Source organism: Hemitrygon akajei, chromosome 29, assembly GCF_048418815.1.
Source record: "Hemitrygon akajei chromosome 29, sHemAka1.3, whole genome shotgun sequence".
Taxonomy (NCBI): domain Eukaryota; kingdom Metazoa; phylum Chordata; class Chondrichthyes; order Myliobatiformes; family Dasyatidae; genus Hemitrygon; species Hemitrygon akajei.
The window spans coordinates 35367668-35387791 of record NC_133152.1 but is presented as its reverse complement, the minus strand read 5'-3'; the positions used below and the strand labels follow the sequence as shown (position 1 = coordinate 35387791).

General features: G+C 39.1%; 1 protein-coding gene across 2 annotated transcripts in view; it reads left to right on the top strand.

The window, feature by feature from the left end:
* Window positions 1–20124, top strand: part of prkcz (protein kinase C, zeta) — a 349250-nt gene that overhangs the window by 58486 nt on the left and 270640 nt on the right. For both annotated transcript variants that reach the window (XM_073032157.1, XM_073032158.1), the window contains exons 3-4: window positions 3285–3374; window positions 10187–10237. In XM_073032157.1, the coding sequence (XP_072888258.1) occupies window positions 3285–3374; window positions 10187–10237 (141 nt within the window). The remainder of the gene's footprint in view (window positions 1–3284; window positions 3375–10186; window positions 10238–20124) is intronic.

Below are 20124 nucleotides of genomic sequence, written 5' to 3'. Positions count from 1 at the left end.
CATTATGATTCTCTTCTGCATCTTTTCCAGATTGATGACCTCTTTCTTTAGCTAGTTGACCAGAACTGAAGAAAAAAACCTCAAGTTAGGATACAAGCTGTTTTACAAATTGGAAATTTGTGCTACTCAGCTCTGAAGTTTAAAAAGACACATACACACTGTACGAATCTGGAAATACGATTAGGCAATGAAATAAATGTTAGATGTAACTTGCACATGTGTATTTGCATCTATCTGCATTCTATGAATGCATGTGATATGAAATTCATAAGGAGTTTATAAGCAGGGTAGTAATCATCTTCATTAAGAAATAATGTACTTTGTTATTGTGTAAGATGCGTTAAATATTTTAACTATAGCTGTAAATAAAATCAAGTATTAAAAGAAAAAATATGCAGCTTCTTCTGTAATGCTGTTTGTATGTTAACTATGAACCTTTATGGTCTATACAAAACATTAAAAATAATTTTGACTGTAAAAAGTTAAGTCTTTAGTGCCATCATTGAATTTCCCTGGTAAGAACAAGTTTATATTTTGGAGCAATCCCACAATCTCAAAATTGAAGTTTTGTACATTTGATATCTCCTTTTGGGACTTTAAATGTTAGTAACATTTTGTAAAAGTGGTTCGTATATCTGTGGTTTGGAACTTCATTAATTCTCATTGCTTCTATTAATTTATTATATTTGCTATGCTATTAGATTTGATCACTCATCTTAGTCAAAAATAGTGTACCTAATATGGTGACAGGGGTTTGCATGGTGTAGTGCAATCATATATCAGGTTAGAACAACTTTCAGCAATGAAATTATTTTGAAACAATCTTTGAATCCTCTTGACTGCACACTTGGGCTTTTCCAGGACCCAACTAGTTCAAAGAAATTATCAATTTAATAAACACTTGCTTTTTTTGTGTGACTGTCATCATTACCATTATGTGCTGTGTTATATGACGTAGACAATCATGGTCTTTGTTTTTGGCAAATGTTTCTACAGTAGTAATTTGCCATTGTCTTTACAAGACAGATTACCCCAGTCATTATCAACACATCAACACTCTTCAGAAATTGTCTACCTGATGTCAGTGGTCACGTAACCAGTACTAGTGAAATGCACAAGCTGCTCATACAACAGTCCACCACCTGCTCCCATGGCTTCATATAACCCTGATCAGGGTGCGGGTGGGGCTAAACAGGTGCTACACCTTGCCCAAGGGTGACCTACAGACCAACAGCAGAGGGAAGGTTTGCCTTAGATAGATAGATAGATAGATACTTTATTCATCCCCATGGGGAAATTCAACTTTTTTCCAATGTCCCATACACTTGTTGTAGCAAAACTAATTACATACAATACTTAACTCAGTAAAGAATATGATATGCATCTAAATCACTATCTCAAAAAGCATTAATAATAGCTTTTAAAAAAAGTTCTTAAGTCCTGGCGGTAGAATTGTAAAGCCTAATGGCATTGGGGAGTATTGACCTCTTCATCCTGGCTGAGGAGCATTGCATCGATAGTAACCTGTCACTGAAACTGCTTCTCTGTCTCTGGATGGTGCTATGTAGAGGATGTTCAGAGTTATCCATAATTGACCGTAGCCTACTCAGCGCCCTTCGCTCAGCTACCGATGTTAAACTCTCCAGTACTTTGCCCACGACAGAGCCCGCCTTCCTTACCAGCTTATTAAGACGTGAGGCGTCCCTCTTCTTAATGCTTCCTCCCCAACACGCCACCACAAAGAAGAGGGCGCTCTCCACAACTGACCTATAGAACATCTTCAGCATCTCACTCCAGACATTGAATGACGCCAACCTTCTTAGGAAGTACAGTCGACTCTGTGCCTTCCTGCACAAGGCATCTGTGTTGGCAGTCCAGTCTAGCTTCTCGTCTAACTGTACTCCCAGATACTTGTAGGTCTTAACCTGCTCCACACATTCTCCATTAATGATCACTGGCTCCATAGAGACATATCTCCACTCTGCCACCTATACAGTTCTTTTCCATTGAAATATATAGGTTTATGGTTTTTGCTTTAGACCTGAAACAGGTTCAGTAGGGAGATGTTTTAGCATAAAAGCATGAGGACTTAGGGAGGTTTACACTCTGCTCCAATGTCCAGGAATAGGTTTGGAGAAAATCCAAGTACAGCATTGATACTAGCAGGCTTTCTTTGCTTTCTAACATAACATTAATTGCCAGCTGCTTAGCACTGAATTGTTGACATTTTGAACAAATTTCAAATCATTAAATTTCAAGTTTCCTTGAGATGAATTGCTGATTTATTGCATTATGCCTTTAGTTTGGAATGACTTACTCTTCCACCTTTGGGATAGGCAGAATTTTGACAGACTTATGGGTATGTACATTCTGAGGTGGTGTGTTCTTACTGCTATTAATGAAGAGTTTTTTTGTGCCCTTGATATGTGGTCTTGACATCCTCAATGTTATTGTGAATAGTCCTTTGCCACTGTGAATGCTTTTGAACCAGGTTTATCCAGGAATTTGTGGGGATGTTATTGTTTTTAAGTATTGCTTGCAATTGTTGATAATGTCCTTGATAATCCCATCTATTAACAGAATTTGGGTGGATTGTCTGGTTCAAAATTCTGTTGTCAGTCACGTGAATAGTAGAGCCTGCCCAGCAGAATCAACTGAATGTAACTAGGACTCAAAATTGGGAAGTTGGTTTGGGAGAGGTTGGTTCACCCATACCTGAGTAAATTTGTAGGATTTTGCTTTGATTGTTTCTTTCAACTTCATTGAGGTGCCTTCTGTGGTGGTGCAGGTCTCAATCTGTTGGAGGGCAAGGATCACTGCTACTGTTTTTGTGCTATGCTAACAGACTTTGGTTATACGAAGGTGAAATGGGTTGCTTGGTTACTGATTGGTGATTGATATCTGAAGTAAATTGCATAAGTATATGTAAGATGTTTTCGACTTTAAAGTAGTGTAAATGGCCACACCTGCAGCAATTCAATACCTTCCTGTTGACCAATACCAAAATAGAGGACATTTGGTTTTTTTTTTGGTTATTCACCCTATCCATAGCCCTTGTAAAATTCCGTTGTGTCACTTTAATTAATTAAAATGTAGCAGAAGAGGTACAAAGTTCAATCCATGATGTTTTAAGAATTGTATACAGTAGAGAACTTAAGATTTTGGACATGATTTGGGTTTCTTGGATTGTTAGTGTTTTGAAAAAAGTTCCTTGGCAAGCCAATGTCCCAGCATTCTTAACCAGGCAACATTCCCACTAATATCCTTCTATTTTCATATTGTAGGAGACCCATGCACAGTTTCTTCCCACATGGAGCTGGAGGAAGCATTTCGTCTATATAATCAGAGTGGAGAATCGGGTCTCATTATCCACGGTGAGTAGTAATTGATTCAAATTTGATTAAAGGACTATAGAAAAATTCCAACTATTTAACTTAAAAGCTATCATTTAGTGATGTGACATTGAATCTACTGATTGATCAAAACTGATTGCTCTTGTTCCTGAGTATTTAATATGGATACTTCTGTTCAATTGAAATTATTAACCTGCTCAGTTGAGGAAAAAACACCAGAGACACGAAATTACCTCTGAAGCGGTTTTTATTCAGAGAGGAGTTCGCAGTCACACGCACTTCGGGCGTAAGGTAGCCAACTCCCAATTTGTCGGTTTACAAAGGTCATACTTACACCCAAAAGCGGGGTACTACATTCGCAAATATGGTTACCGATTCAAATTCATCGAACGATTGGCTATCGCATAGTTAAGCTCACGAAATATTCGGAATGAGCATAGACGCAAGCGAAGTACTTGGAATAAGTATAGACGCAAGCAAAACACTCGAAATAGGTATATAGCTCAGATACTTTGCCAAACACATTGTCTTGTGGTGGCAAGGTTCCCCTTTCCTTGTGGTTGCCATGTCCTGTCTGGCATTCTATTTTAGTTACCTGTTCTCTATCCTCCTACACTTCCCCAATGACGTATTCTCTCCCTGGTCCTGTCTACATATTTTGTTACACTTACCGCTCGTCCCCCCTTCTACACGTACCCCTTACCCTCTCCACATTCTCACTTCAACTTAGTACCATCTGTTGGTGGTGGTTTTGAAAATAGAAATAGGCATCCGTTAGTCTCGTGAGACCGTGGATTTGCACCTTGGAAGGTTTTTCCAGGGCACAGGCCTGGGCGGGGTTGTATGGGAGACCGGCAGTTGCCCAAGTTGCAAGCCTTCCCCTCTCCACGCCACCGATGTTGTCAAGGGAAGGGCACTAGGACCCAAGGTGGTGGTTTTAATATTACAATAATTTGAATGAAAGAACTGAAACAAAGGACAAATTAAAATCACAAATAGCTGTGAAAGTAAAACAGGAAGTTAAAAAGGCAACATCTTTCATTGGTGGTGTTAATATTAAAATAGAGGTGAATATTAAATTATAAACTTTATTCAGCGGAGATCTAGCCTTAGTTGTAACTCCAGTTTGACTCATTTGGGAACAGCTGTCATGCAGTTGTCGTATGGTGAAGAGATCTGCTTTCATTTCCATTTAAGATTTGTTTGTCAGCCTTGGAGGAACATCTTACTCCATAAAAGAATAAGCAAAAATCATTCTTATTTAATCCTTTTGGTCTCTACTGCTTGGAACCACTTTTCCTTATTCATTCTGGAATTTGCTCATGGTCAAATAATCTGGGACTCAAAATCAAGCTGCTTAATTACTTGGTTATGCCATACGTTAGTTGACTTTTTGGGACCACTAACCTCTTAATTTTGATTACTAGCTTGCTATTAAAGTTGGTAGTTATGATGGACTGAATGACAGCTTACTAATGAAAGAAAAACCTCTATTTTTGTTTTATTATTTCACCATCTCGTACACCAAGATTTTAATTCATGATGGTTAGTTCAAAGTTATTTTGTACTGTCGGTCCATTCCTAATGCCCTTCTCTTTGCCAGAATCTAGTTAACTAATTCTATTAATTACTGGTCCCAAATAATTCATGATTGCAGAGCTACAAAATACATTAGTGATCATATTTCAAAATTCCATCGACTGTGGAACAGTACCAGTAAGGTAGAAAATAATTAGCATCTTCTCTCATTCTGTGATGTAAACTATTGAGGTTTCATAAATATTATGAATACCTGAGGATATTTATTCCATTTCATCTCCCCTCCCAAAATTTCAGCTGCTTAGCCATATATTCTGCCCTTCTCTTACCTGTCTTCATACTTACACTTATGAATTACACTGCTTACAATTTTAGTCTATTGTTCTATCTTGAGATTTGTTTAGATAGTTGTGCCATTACTAAGTCTTATAATTTCCACTGCTGCACTATCAGTTGATTTTGCCCTGACTTCCCTGCTGATTAATTTTTTAACCGAGGTCACCTGAAACATGGACGTTCTATTGTGATTGTACCAAATCCCATCCGCCTATCTGTCTCTGTAATCTCCTTGAACTCTATAGCTACTATCTGCATTCCTTCAGTTTTAGCCTTTGGAGAAACACTGCTGGTGGCTGTGCTGTCAGCCTCCCAGCCCCAAGCTTTTGAACTTCTAGTTCTCTTTCACCCTCCCTTTGAAAATGCTTGCTTATATTACTATCTTTGATCATTTGAACTAATATCTCCTTAGTTTTGTTTGATAATGTTCTTGTGAAGCTTCTTGAGACATAGAAACATAGAAAATAGGTGCAGGAGTAGGCCATTCGGCCCTTAGAGCCTGCACCGCCATTCAGTATGCTCATGGCTGATCATCCAATTCAGAACCCTGTACCTGCTTTCTCTCCATACTCCCTGATCCCTTTAGCCACAAGGGCCATATCTAACTCCCTCTTAAATATAGCCAATGAACTGGCCTCAACTGTTTCCTGTGGCAGAGAATTCCACAGATTCACCACTCTCTGTGTGAAGAAGTTTTTCCTTATCTCGGTCCTAAAAGTCTATCTTTAAACTGTGACCCCTCGTTCTGGACTTCCCCAACATCAGAAACAATCTTCCTGCATCTAGCCTGTCCAATTCCTTCAGAATTTTATACGTTTCAGTAAGATCCCCCCTCAATCTTCTAAATTCCAGTGAGAATAAGCCTAGTCGATCCAGTCTTTCTTCATATGAAAGTCCTGCCATCCCAGGAATCAATCTGGTGAACCTTCTTTGTACTCCCTCTATGGCAAGAATGTCTTTCCTCAGATTAGGGGACCAAAACTGCACACAGTACTCCAGGTGTGGTCTCACCAAGGCCTTGTACAACTGCAGTAGAACCTCCCTGCTCCTGTACTCGAATCCTCTTGCTATGAATGCCAACATACCATTTGCCTTTTTCACCGCCTGCTGTACCTGCATGCCCACTTTCAGTGACTGGTGTACAGTGACACCCAGGTCTTGTTGCAGCTCCCCTTTTCCTAATCGGCCACCATTCAGATAATAATCTGTTTTCCTGTTCTTGCAACCAAAGTGGGTAACCTCACATTTATCCACATTAAATTGCATCTGCCATGAATTTGCCCACTCATCTAACCTATCCAAGTCACCCTGCATCCTCTTACCATCCTCCTCACAGCTAACACCGCCGCCCAGCTTTGTGTCATCCGCAAACTTGGAGATGCTGCATTTAATTCCCTCGTCTAAATCATTAATATATATTGTAAACAACTGGGGTCCCAGCACTGAGCCTTGCGGTACCCCACTAGTCACTGCCTGCCATTCTGAAAAGGTCCTGTTCCCACTCTTTGCTTCCTGTCTGCCAACCAATTCTCTATCCACATCAATACCATACCCCCAATACTGTGTGCTTTAAGTTTGCACACTAATCTCATGTGTGGGACCTTGTCAAAAGCCTTTTGAAAATCCAAATATACCACATCCACTGGCTATCCCCTTTCCACTCTACTAGTTACATCTTCAAAAAATTCTATATGATTTGTCAGACTTGATTTTCCTTTCACAAATCCATGCTGACTTTGCCCAATGATTTCATCGCTTTCCAAATGTGCTGTTATCACATCTTTGATAACCGACTCTAGCATTTTCCCCACCACTGATGTCAGGCTAACCGGTCTATAATTCCCTGGTTTCTCTCTCCCTCCTTTTTTAAAAAGTGGGGTTGCATTAGCCACCCTCCAATCCATAGGAACTAATCCAGAATCTAAGGAATTTTGAAAAAGTATCACTAATGCATCCACTATTTCTTGGGCTACTTCCTTAAGCACTCTGGGATGCAGACCATCTGGCCCTGGGGATTTATCTGCCTTTAATCCCTTGAATTTACCTAACACCACTTCCTTACTAACATGTATTTCCCTCAGTTCCTCCACCTCACTAGACCTTCGGTCCCCTACTATTTCCGGTAGATTATTTATGTCCTCCTTAGTGAAGACAGAACCAAAGTAGTTATTCAATTGGTCTGCCATGTCCTTGTTCCCCATGATCAATTCACCTATTTCTGACTGTAAGGGACATACATTTGTCTTAACCAATCTTTTTCTTTTCAGATATCTATGAAAGCTTTTACAGTCAGTTTTTATGTTCCTTGCCAGCTTTCTCTCATAATCTTTTTTCCCTTTTCTAATTAAGCCCTTTGTCCTCCTCTGCTGGACTCTGAATTTCTCCCAGTCCTCAGGTGTGCCGCTTTTTTTGGCTAATTTGTATGTTTCTTCTTTGGAATTGATACTATCCCTAATTTCCCTTGTCAGCCACAGGTGCACTACCTTCCCTGGTTTATTCTTTTGCCAAACTGGGATGAACAGTTGTTGTAGTTCATCCATGCGATCTTTAAATGCTTGCCATTGCATATGCACCGTCAACCCTTTAATTATCATTTGCCAGTCTATCTTAGCTAATTCACATTTCATACCTTCAAAGTTACCCTTCTTTAAGTTCAGAATCTTTGCTTCTGAATTAACTATGTCACTCTCCATCTTAATGAAGAATTCCACCATATTATGGTCACTCTTACCCAAGGGGCCTTACACAACAAGATTGCTAACTAACCCTTCCTCATTGCTCAATACCCAATCTGGAATGGCCTGCTGTCTAGTTGGTTCCTCGACATGTTGGTTCAGAAAACCAACCAGCATACATTCAAAGAAATCCTCTTCCTCAGCACCCTTACCAATTTGGTTCACCCAATCTATATGTAGATTGAAGTCACCCATTATAATTACTGTTCCATTATTACACGCATTTCTAATTTCCTGTTTAATGCCATCCCCAACCTCACTACTACTGTTAGGTGGCCTGTACACAACTCCCACCAGCGTTTTCTGCCCCTTAGTGTTATGCAGCTCTACCCATATAAATTCCACATCCTCCAAGCTAATGTCCTTCCTTTCTATTGCATTAATCTCCCTCTAACCAGCAACACTACCCCACCTCCTTTTCTTTCCTGTCCATCCCTCCTGAATATTGAATATCCCTGGATGTTGAGCTCCCATCCTTGTCACCCTGTAGCCATGTCTCTGTGATCCCAACTATATCATATTCATTAATAACTATTTGTACATTCAGTTCACCCACCTTGTTACGAATGCTCCTTGCATTGACACACAAAGCCTTCAGGCTTGTTTTTACAAAACTCTTAGCCCTTATACAATTATGTTGAAAAGTGGCCCTTTTTGATTTTTGCCCTGGATTTGCCTACCTGCCATTTTTACTTTTCACCTTACTACTTTTTGCTTCTACCTTCAATTTACACCCCTCTGTCTCTCTGCACTTGTTCCCATCCCCCTGCCACATTAGTTTAAATCCTCCTGAACAGCAATAGCAAACGCTCCCCCTAGGACATTGGTTCCAGTCCAGCCCAGGTGCAGACTGTCCTGTTTGTACCGGTCCCACCTCCCCCAGAACTGGTTCCAATGCCCCAGAAATTTGAATCCCTCCCCCTTGCACCATTTTTCAAGCCACGTATTCATTTGAAATATCCTCCTATTTCTACTCTGACTAGCACGTGGCACTGGTGGTAATCCAGAGATTATTACCTTTGTGGTCCTACTTTTTAGTTTATCTCCTAACTCTCTAAATTCACCTTGTAGGACCTCATCCCGTTTTTTACCTATATCGTTGATACCTATGTGCACCATGACCACTGGCTGTTCACCCTCCCACTCCAGAATGTCCTGCAGCTGCTCAGTGACATCCTTGACCCTTGCACCAGGGAGGCAGCATACCATCCTGGAGACATTTTGTTGTTGACAGCCTGAATGCAATATTGATTTATCAATTAAATAAGCTGGTTTTATGAAGTCTTCTTGAGGACAGAAGTCCTGCCTATGCTGGTATGACATTTTAAAAATTAAGTAGATGGAATAGAAAATCATTAAGCAAAGACAAAGTAAAGGAAAACCTGGATCTAAAAGAAGAATGTGAAGGGTAAAGACTAAAAAAGTAAAATTTAAGGAAAGGAAAGAAAATAAAGGAAGCAAACCATGAGCACAGAAAGCGTAAGAGAATTGTTAGCTTGGGTGAGGAAGAGAGAGAAAAATCCAAAGGTTACAGAAACTATTGGAAGCAAATACAGTAAAATTCCTCTAGGTGTTCTGTACTATTGGATGTTATTCCCTATTAGTACTCCAGCACATTTTTAATTTGCTGTTCCTTAATTATTACACAGCTTCTTCTCCCTCTGCCATCTGATTTCTAAATGATCTTGAACCCATCAACACTATCTTACTATTTTTCATAAAAATTTCTGTTCTTTTGACTTACTTACCTTAATATAACTATTTTATATATAAATGCACTTGCTGTAATTCACACTTTTTGTTTATTTATCGTGTATTGTAATATACTGCTGCTGCAAAACTAAAAAATTGCATGACATATGCTGGTGATATTAAATGTGATTCTGATTCGGTTTCTGATACAATAAATGTTTTGGTTAATATGGGAAGTTTAAAGGGAGATGGGGAACTGGGACAGACCTAGGTTTGTTTGAAGAAAGTATTGGAAACAGAAAACAGATGATCTTCAATGGAGTGTGGGAATTGAGACCCTCCTGTGAGCCAGATGCTGATTTCTTGAACTTTATGAATATTTGAATAATTTATTATCAGGCTTTTGAAGCTGTTTCTTACAAAGATGATGTTTTAAGGGAGATAGGTTAGAGTAGCTTATTATTACAAAGTATGTACCACTTTACTTTCTTGATCCTTTTCATAAAATTTTGCCCTCTTCATTTCACCTAGTATTTCCCAGCATTCCTGAAAAGCCAGGCATGCCATGCCCAGGAGAGAACAGTAAGTACCATTTTGTTTATTGGAAAAGTATATACTTTGAGCAATTCTTAAATTTTGGAATATAAGCATTATCACATATTTCTGCATTTATTCCTGTTGCATGGTTTTCAAGTATAGTAGTGGAACTATATTGCTAAACTTTTGCAGTTCTTTGAAGCATTTTGATATAACTTGGAGACTTGTTAAACCACTTCAAAAATGGTTTGAATTGGAGTCATAGACCAGATTAGATAAAGTCAATAGGTTGCATTTCATTACAAATCTTTTAGAACTATATATTTATAATTGCATTGTTTGAATTATTGCCAAAGATTTTGAATTCAATGTTCCATAAAGTAACTACTATATTATTCCACACCTTCCAGAATTTAGATCTGTTATAAAGATTTACAGGAACCTGAAGTAATATAGGGGAGGGGGAAGTTTGAAGAACTTCTGGGAAGTCCGATTCAAATGTGCACCAATTGTAACTCTTTAATGGTATTACTTGGTGTACTCTTTCCCCACCCTGTCCCACTCCTAGCTCAGTACATTCAGTGCACAAAAAAAAATCAAGCAGTATAAAACTTTAACCACATAATGAAATTTCATAGATAGGTCACTAAGGTAAGAGAAAATCCTGTGTTGGTACAAAGAGGTTAAAAAGATAAATTACTCCTATAGTAATATCCTTGATTATTCCATACCAAAAAAAATTATTGGCCAGTGATACTGTTACAGGATTATTGTCAGCAGTTGGATAATTGCCCAAGTACAAAATGGTTTTTAATGCCCCAGCCACCAAGGAAGGAATGCTCTTTGTTGGCAAAGAATTCATTTTTGTGTTTGAATATTATCCTCTTCTCATTGACTGCCAAATATTGTTTTCTTCTGGTGCGCCCTCAACCTGTTTACAAACTCCTAATCCCTTTGTTTCTTAATTGCTTTGTACCTGTTCAATTACAATTGCTCTTTTGCCTAAACCATCTTCATTTCTAGCAAACGCATCCTGTCTATGTTCTCTGGCTAAGTCCATATTATTAATCATTTAGGTATAATGAATGTAGAATTCTCACACATAACTATTTTAATCATCCATTCCATGATTTTTATGGCCGTCATAAACATATGTAATCTCTCCCCCAAGTGAATATGTTAGTTTGTGATAATGGAAGGAAGGTAACTGTGAGGGTCCTGGTTTCTATCAGTACTGTGTTACTTAATATGACCTATATTACCACCTTTAATATGTAGCCAACTGTGCACATGCAATTTACTGAAACCATAATTGCTTGTTTGAAAGTATTAGGCCTTAAAAGGTTATTAAATGAAAGAATGTCACACTCTTGGATCTCATCAGTTGTGATAAAACCAGAATAATTGTATCTCAGTAATAATTTTTCATCCATATTATTGTACCATGTTTTTTCCCCTCTCTTTTAACCGTTTCCCAAACAGGTCCAACTGAACAACTGTTGTTATTTGCAGTTTGTTCTCCATATTTGATATTCTCAAAGTTGTAATTGTGTTTTAATACTAAGGTGGTATATTCCATGTATTTAAATTGCAGTGCATGAAAAATAACCTTGTGTCCTACCTTTGTCAAAGCTAATAAAATACACTGCTTAAAAATAACTGTTGAGTATACAGGCTTTGCTGGTAAAGTTAAACAAATAATTCAGAGCAGCAAGATAAAAGGGATAGTTGGCAATTAAGAAGAATTGGAAGCATGCTTATGGGATCTTGGAAGACAGGAATGGGGGGAGAGGGTGGTGAAGTTTAATTAAAAAAAAAAGGTGTTCTAAATGGCAGAAATAAAAAGAAAATGCAAGAAACACTTGCTGCATTCGTGGAGATAAATGGAATAACATTTTAGATTGACCTTGCATGAAGTTTCTGAACATTCACTGCCAGTGCAAGAAAAGCATTATGAAACAGGCTGTTGGTTTGAAAGATGTTGCAGAATAATTTTAGTGATGTATGATTGAAGATGATTGAATTTGTCAAATTGAATGTTAAATTCTGGAAAATATTTACATACTAAACCAGTGAAACTTGGCTAGGATAAAAATGTTTGGAATCTTTTTAACTTGCACAGTGAGGATCTGCCATTTGATTTTGGCTGAGCTGGTAATTCTTGAAGTAGACACTTTGACACAGTGGTGGAAAGTAGATGCCATTTAAATAGAAATAATACATTGCGATTGTTTAAAAAATAAGAAAGCAGAAAATATGAATCATAACTAGGCCAGGCCGCACCTTTGGAGGGCAAAACATACTGTTTTGAGGTCAAAGATCTTGTATCAGAACTGCAGGATATTGCATATGAGCATTTGTTGAACTTTGTTTTAATGTCTTACCAGACTATACCTGAACTCTTCACTGTCAGCTACTCTGGAGAGAGGTTATAATTGATGGGATATATTTCAAAAATCCAATCAATAGTCCTTTTTTCCTGGAAATATAATAGTGAGTTAGATGTACATTGAAGTTTTAATGCTTTTTTTTTTAAAGACAGCAAGGGAAAGAGTAACTTTATACTATGACAGAATATATTAACTGATTGGAATTTGACTTTTTTTTTAAAGTTGTGTGTGGTTAGCTTTATTGGTCCATATAGTAATTGTACATACTTTGTGATGCAAAGATCAATTATGTTGCTATGTGTTTCATCTAGTCATTAACGTGAAGCTATCTATTTACTATTTATCTATTTATCAGATTGTATGAAATCTTGTACTTAGACAAATGCCCTGAGCCTTGTACTTAACATTGGCAAGACAAATGCACTGGTGCCATCCCACTATAAAGATTCCGGAGTTTGCAAAATTTGGACCATTTCTCATTTCTTGGAACCACCTCTCAGCAAAGGCTGAAATTTGAATGATATTTGGAATTGCTTTAAATCCCCAAGCAAGCCATATGGTCAAAGAATTTCCTCCTCATCTCTTTTCTAAAAGGACACCTGAGGCTGTGCCCTCTGGTCCAAGACTCTTCCCACTGTTGGAAACATCCTGTCTGTATCCACTCTATCTAGGCTTTCAATATTCAATAGGTTTCAGTGAGATTCTCCCATTATTCTTCTAAACTGCACTGAAGTTTAACTTCAGCCAAGAGCCATCTAATGCTCCTCATACATTAAGCCTTTCATTCCTGGGATCATTCTCGTGAACCTACACATATGTTTTTGGATACGGGGCTCAAAACTCGGCATAGTACTCCCAATGCAATCTGACCAATGCCTTATAAAGCCTCAGCATTATAGTCCTCTCAAAATAAATGCTCATATTGAATATGCCTTCCTTACTATCGACTCAACTTGCAAGTTAAACTTTATGGAATCCTGCACCAGGAGTCCCAAATTCCTTTTCATCTCCAATTTGTGTATTTTCTCCCTATTTAGAAAATAGTTTACACCTTTGTTGCTACTACCAATGTGCATGCCCATATATTTTCCCACACTGTAGTCCATCTTCCACTTTGCTCATTTTTCTAATCTGTCCAAGTCCTAATGCACACTCCCTGTTTCCTCAACACTGCCTGCCCCTCCACCTGTCTTTGTATCATCCACAAACTTGGCCTTAAAGTAGCAGTCTCAACACTGACCCTTACAGAATACTACTAGTCACTGGCAATGAACCAGAATAGGCCCCCTTTATTCCCATTATTTGCCTCCTGCCAGTCAACCAATCATCTAACCATGCTATGATCATTCCTGTAATATCAATGGCTCTTCTTTAGCAGCCTCATGTGAGGCACATTGTCAAAGGACTTCTGAAAATCCAGGCAAACAACATCTGCTGATTAAGGGAAACCATGCTGCCTTCGGCCTATTTTATCATGTATCTCCAAGTACAGGTGGTCCCCGAGTTACGAACGTCCGACTTACAAACCTAGGAAGAAGAATGCTGTCCGCCATTTTAAGTTGTATTGCGACACTGTCCGCCATTTTAAGTCGTTGCTGTTGACACTGTGTTGAGTGTGTAACTTTGTATTTGGCTTAAATTTTTCTTAGCAAGATTCACCCTGACCTCCCCTCCCCTGTTCCGGTTGGCTGGCTGGTGGCGCAGTGAGATCAGCGGCGGGCTCAGGAACGGAGGTTCCTGAGTTCGATTCAGTGACAGACTGCTTCTGAGCGCGCTCTCCGTCTGTGCCGGGTTGATGTTGAGCTTGCAACTCGACCTTGTGAATAAAAGCACTGCCACCTCCAGTTTAAATTCCCGCGTGGAATATTGTGGAGGATCAAATACCCAAACCCAGCACAGCCCCAACTTGTCCCATTTAACCTGTCTCAGTGCAGTGCACTTTAGGACCCGGGGAATTCAGTGCAATGGTCCTTAGGACCTTGCGGAGCTTGGGACCCGCCGCCTGCAGTGTTTCTGTTCCGTTGATGGGAAGTGATCACGATTGAAAATAATAAAGCATTTGGAAAGAGGTGAAACATCATCGGTCATTGGAAAAGTGCTAGGCTACAGTCGGTCAATGATCAGAACAATTTTAAAGGATAAGGTGAGAATAATGGAGCATGTGAAAGGTCCTGCCCCGATGAAAGTTACAATTATTACTAAGCAACGCAGTGGTTTAATTATTGGAATACATACGTTTCTTAAGTATTTTATATACATAGAAAGGTGAAATATGTACTATATACTAAGCCAAATGTTTGACTAATTGACGCTAAATAATACCGGATGTACCTGTTCTGACTTACGTACAAATCCTACTTAAAGATGGACTCAGGAACAGAACTCGTTTGTAACCTGGCTACTGCCTGTACTCCAAAGCCTCAACTTTAATAATTGACTCTTAACATCTTGCCAAACACTGAAGTCAGTCTAACTGGCCTGTCTTTTGCCTCTCTCCCTTCTTAAAGAGTAGATATTAGGTTAACATAAGTTACAGTGTGACTTTTCAAAGAGAAAGGAACCTGACTGTACATCCTATTCAGTGCAGTCTTATGCCTAAACTTTGTGTGATGACTTTGTTACCAGTTGTTTTGAAAGTTCTGCATTCTTAGTCTTTCTGGGTTTCTGGACAGGTTTGACATGTGACATTTGTCCCTTTGTCCAAATAAGCCACTCCTTATATAATTAGACACACTATAAGCAATTTATCAATATTTAAATATATCTAAATGAACTTTAGAGGGTTTTCGTAGATTGTACTGGCATGGTTAATTTTGTGGAGTAATTATGTGGCATATTAGACCGTCAGACAAAGGAGCAGAATTAGGCCATTCAGCCCATCGAGTCTGCCCATTTCATAATGGCTGATCCATTTCCCTCTCAACTCCATTTTCCTGCCTTCTCACCTTAACCTTTCACACCCTGACTAATCAAGAATCTATCAGCCTCTGCTGTAAATACATTCAATCACCTGGTCTCCACAGCTGCTGTGGCAACAAATTTCACAGATTCACCACACTCTAGTTAAAGAAATTCCTCCTCATCTCAGTTCTAAATTGATGTCCCTCTATTCTGATGATGTGTCATCTGGTCCTAGACTCCCCCCCCCCACCACCACTGGTAACATCCTCTTCACATCCACTCTATCTAGGCCTTTTAACATTCAATAGGTTTCACAGTTCCCCCTCATTCTTCTGTATTCCAGTGAGTAAAAGCCAGATCCATCAGTCACCCCTCATGTGATAAGCCTTTCATTCCCAGCATCATTCTCGTGAACCCCCTTTGAACCCTTTCCAATGTCAGCACATCTTTTCTTAATTAAGGGACTCAGAATTGTTCACAGTACTCCAATAGAGGCCTCACCAGTGCCTTATAAAACCTCAGCATAGCATCCTTTCTTTAATGTCATAGTCCTCTTGAAATGAATGCTAACATTGCAATTGCCTTCGTCACCACTGACTGAACCTTTGGGGAATCCTGCATGAGATCTGACAAGTCTCCTTGCACCTCTGATTTTTGAATTTTCTCTCCAACTAGAAAATAGTCTACGCTTTTCTTCCTTCACCAAAGTGCATGTGCATACACTTCCCGAAACTGTATTCCATTTGCCACTTCTTTGCCCAGTCCTTTAGCAGCCTCACTGCTTCCTCAACCTGTCTTCGTATTGTCTGCAAACTTGGCCACAAACCCATCAATTCCCTCATCCAAATCACTGACATACAACATGAAAAGAAGCAGCCCCAAAACCGACCTCTGTGGAACACCATTAGTCACTGTAGCTAATCAGAAAAGGCTCTCTTTATTCCCATTCTTTGCCTCTTTAAAAAAATAAGGGGGATCTCTGAAACCTTAGCCATGTTAGTAAAACCATGGGCTTTTATCTTGTTAAGCTGTCTTATGTGCGGCACCTTGTCAAACACCTTCTGAAAATCCGAGTACATAACATCCACCGATTTTTCTCTGTTTATCCTGCTTGTTATTTCCTCAGAGTTCCAATAGATTTGTCAGACAAGATTTTCCCTCAAGGAAACCGCGCTGACTTTGGACTATTTTATCAGGTGCCTCCAAGCACTTGAAAACCACATCCTTAACAGGACTCCAACATCTTCCCAACCACTGAGGTCAGGCTAACTGTTTATAATTTCCTTTCTTCTGCCTCCCTCCCTTCTTGAAGAGTGGAGTTACATTTGTAATTTTCCAGTCTTCCAGAACCATGCCAAAATCTATTGATTCTTGAAAGATCATTACTAATGCCTCCACAGTCTTTTCAGCTATCTCTTTCAGATCCTGGGGTATAATCTATCTGGACCAGGTGACTTACCTACCTTTGGGCCTTTCAGCAGAACTGCACTAACTTCTGCTCTTGACACTCTCGAACTTTTGGCATACTGCTAATGTCTTCTACAGAGAAGACAGTAGTAAAATACTTATTCCATTCGTCTACCATTTCCTTGTCCCCAGTTACTACCTCTCCAGTGTCATTTTCCAGTGATCCAATATCTACTTGCGGTTCTCTTTTATTATGTCTGAGAATACGTTTGCTATCCTCTTTGATATTATTGGCTAGCTTACCTTCATATTTCGTCTCCCCCCCCCCACCCATGGTTTTTTCAAGTTTCCCAATCCTCTAATTTCCCTGTATTTTTTGCGTTAAATTTTGATTACCCATCAATTAGCTAAGAGTACTCTTTCAATTAATTGTGCACAAATTATAGCATTGCCTGCAATCTTTAAGTATTTTTATTGTCATAACTGTGAGAACCCAAATTAGATTAGCTTTACTTTTTATATGTACATCGAAGCATATAGTGAAATGCATCATTTACGTCAATGACCAACACAGTCTGAGTATGTGCTGAGGGCAGCCTGCATGTGTCACCATGCTTCCGGCTACAACATAGTATGCCCTTACTTTACAAACCCTTACTAATCCTCTTGTCGTTGGAATGTGGGAGAAAGCCAGAGTACTCAGAGGAAACCCACATGGTCATGGGAAGAACATTCAAACAGTGGAGGATTTCCCCTCAGTTAGTGGCATTGTAAAGATATTTGCCAGAAGGGATGTTTATCTTTTAAACCAAAAAAATAATTTTCTGAGTATTTATCATGCACATACATGCCTTCCAGTATAGAAATTAGAATGGTGCAGGCATATATTTAATTTGTTTGCATTTAGTTGAATCCAGAAACACAGTTGTGCAACATCTGTTGTTAGCACACATGCTCAAGGATGAGGAGAAGCAGATTAGCTTTTAATAAATTTGCAACCTAGAAACAGACCATTTACCTACAGAAGTTTCAACAGATTCATGGAAACATTTGCTCCCCAGCTTTATCTAATCCTATTAATATATTGTTCAATGCCTTTCTCCCGAGTCTATTTACCTTTAGAAGCATAAACTGTTATTAGTCTCAACTACTTGTAGCAAGTCCCATATTTTAATTTCTAACTTGCAGTGACTTCTTGAGGGTAGTTTTTGATTTGGATTAGTTTTGACCCTGATATATCTAGTAACAGCTAACTTGTTGTCTTTTCATACATGAAGTGTGTTGAATTTTAGTTGCATGCTTTGTGAGCAAAAAGTGACAATTGATAAAAAGGCTGAAGGCTGAGATGTTCCCAATTCTTTCCATTAGAGTTACTTGCATTGGTTAAAACACTTGAAATACAGTGGATTCTGGTTAATAGTGCCTTTGGTTAATTGGGACAGCCATGTACAGTATCTGAGACAAGAAAACAAAAACTAATAAGAAAAAATACCTAGAATATTCTTCATTTATTTGTGTCATTATACCACTTACTTGGGACAGGAGACTGTTTCCGAACTGTTTCGAACAAATGTTAAGTATGTACATTTGTTTGGCTGTTAGACTCTACACCATGCTTGGAGTGAGCAGTTTTTAAATAACATTGGTTGTGTGTATATGTGTTCAAAAAGAAATTATATTTGTTTCTGATATTTGCGAGGAATAAATGGTAATACAATTTCAGACCTGTATTATGCACCGCAGTTTCAAGCATTCAGGCTTGGAGATGCCAGAAATGGCTGGGAGTGAAAATGAGATTATTTCACTACTTCAGCAAGCTAAGAACTATGAAGAATTTGAAGGTATCAACAATCATCTTGAATGTTATAATGAAAATGAAGATTTGGAGAATACAATCGTTGAAAATATTGTGTGAAGGCAGTCCATTATCTGTGCTGATTTTGTTCATTTACAGTCAATCAAAAGAACACAGCAATGTACACTGGATGAATTCCTGCATCGATAACGATTAAGAACAAATACACAGTTTTATAGTACCGTACTAGTTTTGATAGTGTTCTAATCTGTTCTGTATTTCATTTAAATACATAATTTGTTACTCAGTTTGTCTATTTTTATATCTCTCTAACTATTTCCATGAAACTTCAGCTAATTTGGATCAAAATGTACTGAGGTTCTTATAAGACTTTATTACTGTATTACTTTATTAACCTCAAAAGGTTCTGAAGTTAACCAGAATTTGTATTATAAATTTGAATGAAGAACTGAATTTCTGGTTATTGAGGTTATTTCTGGTAACTGAGGTCAAGGAATAAAATCTAGATCTGGATTACCTTTATTTGTCACATGTACATCGAAGTATACAGTGAAATGCACTGGAACGCACACAAAATGCTGGAGGAACTCACCAGGCCAGGTAGCATCCATGGAAAAGAGTACAGTCGATGTTTTGGGCCAGGACACTTCAACAGGACTGGAGAAAAAAAAAGATGAGAAATCAGAGTAAGAAGATGGAGGGAGGGTAAGAAGAGACACAAGGTGATAGGTGAAACTGGGGGTGGGGTGATGAGGAGTGAAGTAAAGAGCTGGGAAGCTGATTGGTAAAACAGATACAGGGATGGAGAAGGGGGAAATCAGATAGGGGAGTACAGAAGGCCATGGTAGAAAGAAAAGGGGGAGGAGCACTAAAGGGAGGAGATGGGCAAGTGAGGAAAGGAAAAGGGGATGGGGACTGGTGAAGGAGAGAGGGTGGGGACCATTATCAGAAGTTCGAGAAATCGGTGTTTGTGCCATCAGGTTGGAGACGACCCGGACAGAATATAAGGTGTTGTTCCTCCAACCTGAATGTGGCCTCATCGCAACAGTATAGGAGACTATAGATTGACATGTTGGAATGGGAAGTGGAATTAAAATGGGTGGCCACTAGGAGATACTGCTTTTTCTGGAGGATGGAGCTTAGCTGCTCAAAGAAGCAGTCTCCCCATCTATGTCAGTTCTCACTGATATACAGAAGGCCACGCCAGGAGCACGGGATACAGTAGGTGACTCCAACAGACTCTCAGGTGAAGTGTCACCTCACTTGGAAGGACTGTTTGGGGTTCTGAATGGTAGTAAGGGAGCAGGCGTAGGGGCAGGTGTAGCACTTGTTCTGCTTGCAAGGATTGTGCTGAGCAGGCAACAAGTGTTGCCATGCTTCCGGTGCCAACATAGCATGTCCACAACTAACTAATCCTA